Below are 2,683 nucleotides of genomic sequence, written 5' to 3' on the forward strand. Positions count from 1 at the left end.
TGATTTGATATGGAAAACTGAAATGAAAATATCATATCAAAAACAACAGATCTAATATAAAAATCTAATGTGGTGACTTTTTCAAAAGCAAAAACATAGTCATTACATATAGTAATCATAATGTCTTTATAAAGCATGTTCATCACAATAACTTGTAAGGTCAAGGAGTGATTCAATTAAGCCCAATTCATTAAGCATTTATTAAACACCTACTATGTACTAGGTATTAAGAAAGATTCTGCGAATACAAAACAAAACAAAATAGTCCTTGCCTTCAATGAATTAATAGTCTACTAATAACTAATTAGATTTCCCACCATTAGTAGTTTGAACCATTCCCTGGTTACACTGATTTTGAAGTAGAGTTAACCAGCATAACAGTCACATTGATAGGCTGTATAGACATGCTATAAAGGAACTGTTACTGAAAGGTAAATATGTGCTCTTATCTTGATTGGAAGCTTTTTAACAAAACATAGTAAGGTAAAATGATGGTTACATAGAAGAAAAAGGACGCCATACTAATATCCATACATATTGACTTCCCCACTAGAGTGTAAGCTCCTTGAGGGCAGCAGAAATTTTGCTCTAATTTTTATATCCCAAGACTTTAGTACAGTGTGCTTTGCTTGTTGATTGATTAATGAGATGTCCTCTCCTGCTCCATTCTTACCTAAGGATGCTTTGATGGCTGGGGTTCATTTGCCAGCTTTTTCTTCTGTGACTGTCTCAGCAGGGGAGATCAAAGGCAATATGAAGAAGAGGAATTGGACAATGGTGACAGAGATCATCCTTGTGGGAATCCCCACTACTCCAGTCCTGAGTCACCTCCTCTTCCTACTATTTTTATTGGCCTATGTGGTGACTATTTTAGGCAATTTCCTCATTATCACACTAATTTGGGTGGACTATAGACTCCATTCACCTATGTATTTCTTCCTCAGCCACCTTTCCTTCAGTGAAATCTTAACCATAACCTGTGCTGTTCCTAAGATGCTGGTTGATTTTCTATCTGAGAAAAAAACCATCTCATTTGCTGGATGCTTCTCACAATCTTATTTCTACTTCCTTTCTGGATGTACTGAGTTTATCCTCTTTGCTGTCATGTCTTATGATCGCTATGTGGCCATTTGTAGTCCCCTTCAATATCCCACTATCATGACCCATCCACTCTGTGTTCGACTTGTCATTCTATCCTGGTTAGGTGGTTTTCTGCTCATCCTTCCATCGACTATCCTTAAGGGAGGACTTCCATACTGTGGACCCAATGTGATTGACCACTTCTTCTGTGATAGTGCTCCCCTACTGCATCTTGCATGTGTTGACATCACAGCTATTGAACTGTTGGACTTCTTCAGTTCTCTCATACTACTCATTAGCTCACTAATGTTAACTATAGTCTCCTATGTCTACATCATTTCCACAATTCTGAAAATCCCCTCAGGACAAGGTCAACGCAAAGCATTTGCCACTTGTGCCTCACACTTCACTGTGGTATCAATGGGCTACGGAATTTCCATCTTTGTCTATGTTCGTCCCTCACAGAAGAGTAACCTTCACTTTAATAAGATCCTCTTTATCCTCTCAAGCATTGTCACACCCCTGCTGAACCCCTTCATCTTCAGTCTAAGGAATGAAACAATGAAAGAGGCCTTGAAGGATACCACAGGCAAGATCCAGACCTTCCTAAAGAGCCTAAGGTTCAATTGATTTGCCATTGATGGCTATTCTATTCTTAGACATCAACAAACTTCTTTCTGAGATATAATATCCAACCAGATAGAGAAATGAAACATGATTAGCATCATTATAATAATTCAAATGTTAGAATGTTCCAGCTAGAAAGGACGATGGATAACATCTAGTTCAATACCATCATTTTACAGGTGAGGAAATAGGCACAGTTGTGAAATAGGAATAATATCTTGGAGTTCAAGTATATCACTTTTCTGAATGTTTATATGTCCCCAGAACCTAGCACAGTACTGTGCCCACAGTGGCGTGAATATATGATGAAGTAATTGACACAAAAAGACAAAGACATGGGGCTAAGCGAGTCATATAGTCAAGCTATAGACTAATTTTAATGGAGTTACTGACAGTATTTTATACAGGTTAATTGCTGAGTCATCCTGACTTCCAAGAATAGTATAATAAAGCATTGGTTAAGTTTTTTATCTCCTTGTTCCTGGGAGTGAGACACTATTTTTCCTCAAGGCCAACCAAATTGAAACATTTATGTTCTCTCACATATAGATAACCAGACTGAAACATTTCTGTCATCTCCCACTTAGATAATCAGTTACAAAGGAGCGTTTTCTTTGCCAAGTCTTCTTATCCTAAAACCGGCCTTGCCATGCATAGACCGATTCTCAATGGACCCTGAGGTCTTTAGGTCTAAGAGGCCTAAACAGGATATAGTCGGCTCCCCACATCTCCCCCCTTTTTATTCTGTAATTTTAAGTGGCTTAAACATAGTGTTCATTATCCTAAGGACACAAGATAGACAAAAAATTACTATGACCAAACAAAGAATATAAGGTAGTATATGAAAAATAGTCAAAAATACATTATGAAATGGGTTAATTTTTTTTTAAAATAACAATAATTGTTTTTACTACCCCCTCTGAATCAATACCAGGAAGAGGGGCATTTCACTATTTTAGCATTCCAATCAATACCC

The 2,683-nt window shown here is 37.3% G+C and overlaps 1 protein-coding gene across 1 annotated transcript; it reads left to right on the top strand.

The window, feature by feature from the left end:
- Positions 1-648: 648 nt before the first annotated feature.
- Positions 649-1,710, top strand: LOC118857920 (olfactory receptor 6M1-like). The gene has a single exon (XM_036768383.1). The coding sequence runs from the start codon at positions 649-651 to the stop codon at positions 1,708-1,710; it is 1,062 nt and encodes a 353-aa protein (XP_036624278.1).
- The last annotated feature ends 973 nt before the right edge of the window (positions 1,711-2,683 follow it).

This window comes from Trichosurus vulpecula, chromosome 7, assembly GCF_011100635.1.
Source record: "Trichosurus vulpecula isolate mTriVul1 chromosome 7, mTriVul1.pri, whole genome shotgun sequence".
NCBI lineage: Eukaryota > Metazoa > Chordata > Mammalia > Diprotodontia > Phalangeridae > Trichosurus > Trichosurus vulpecula.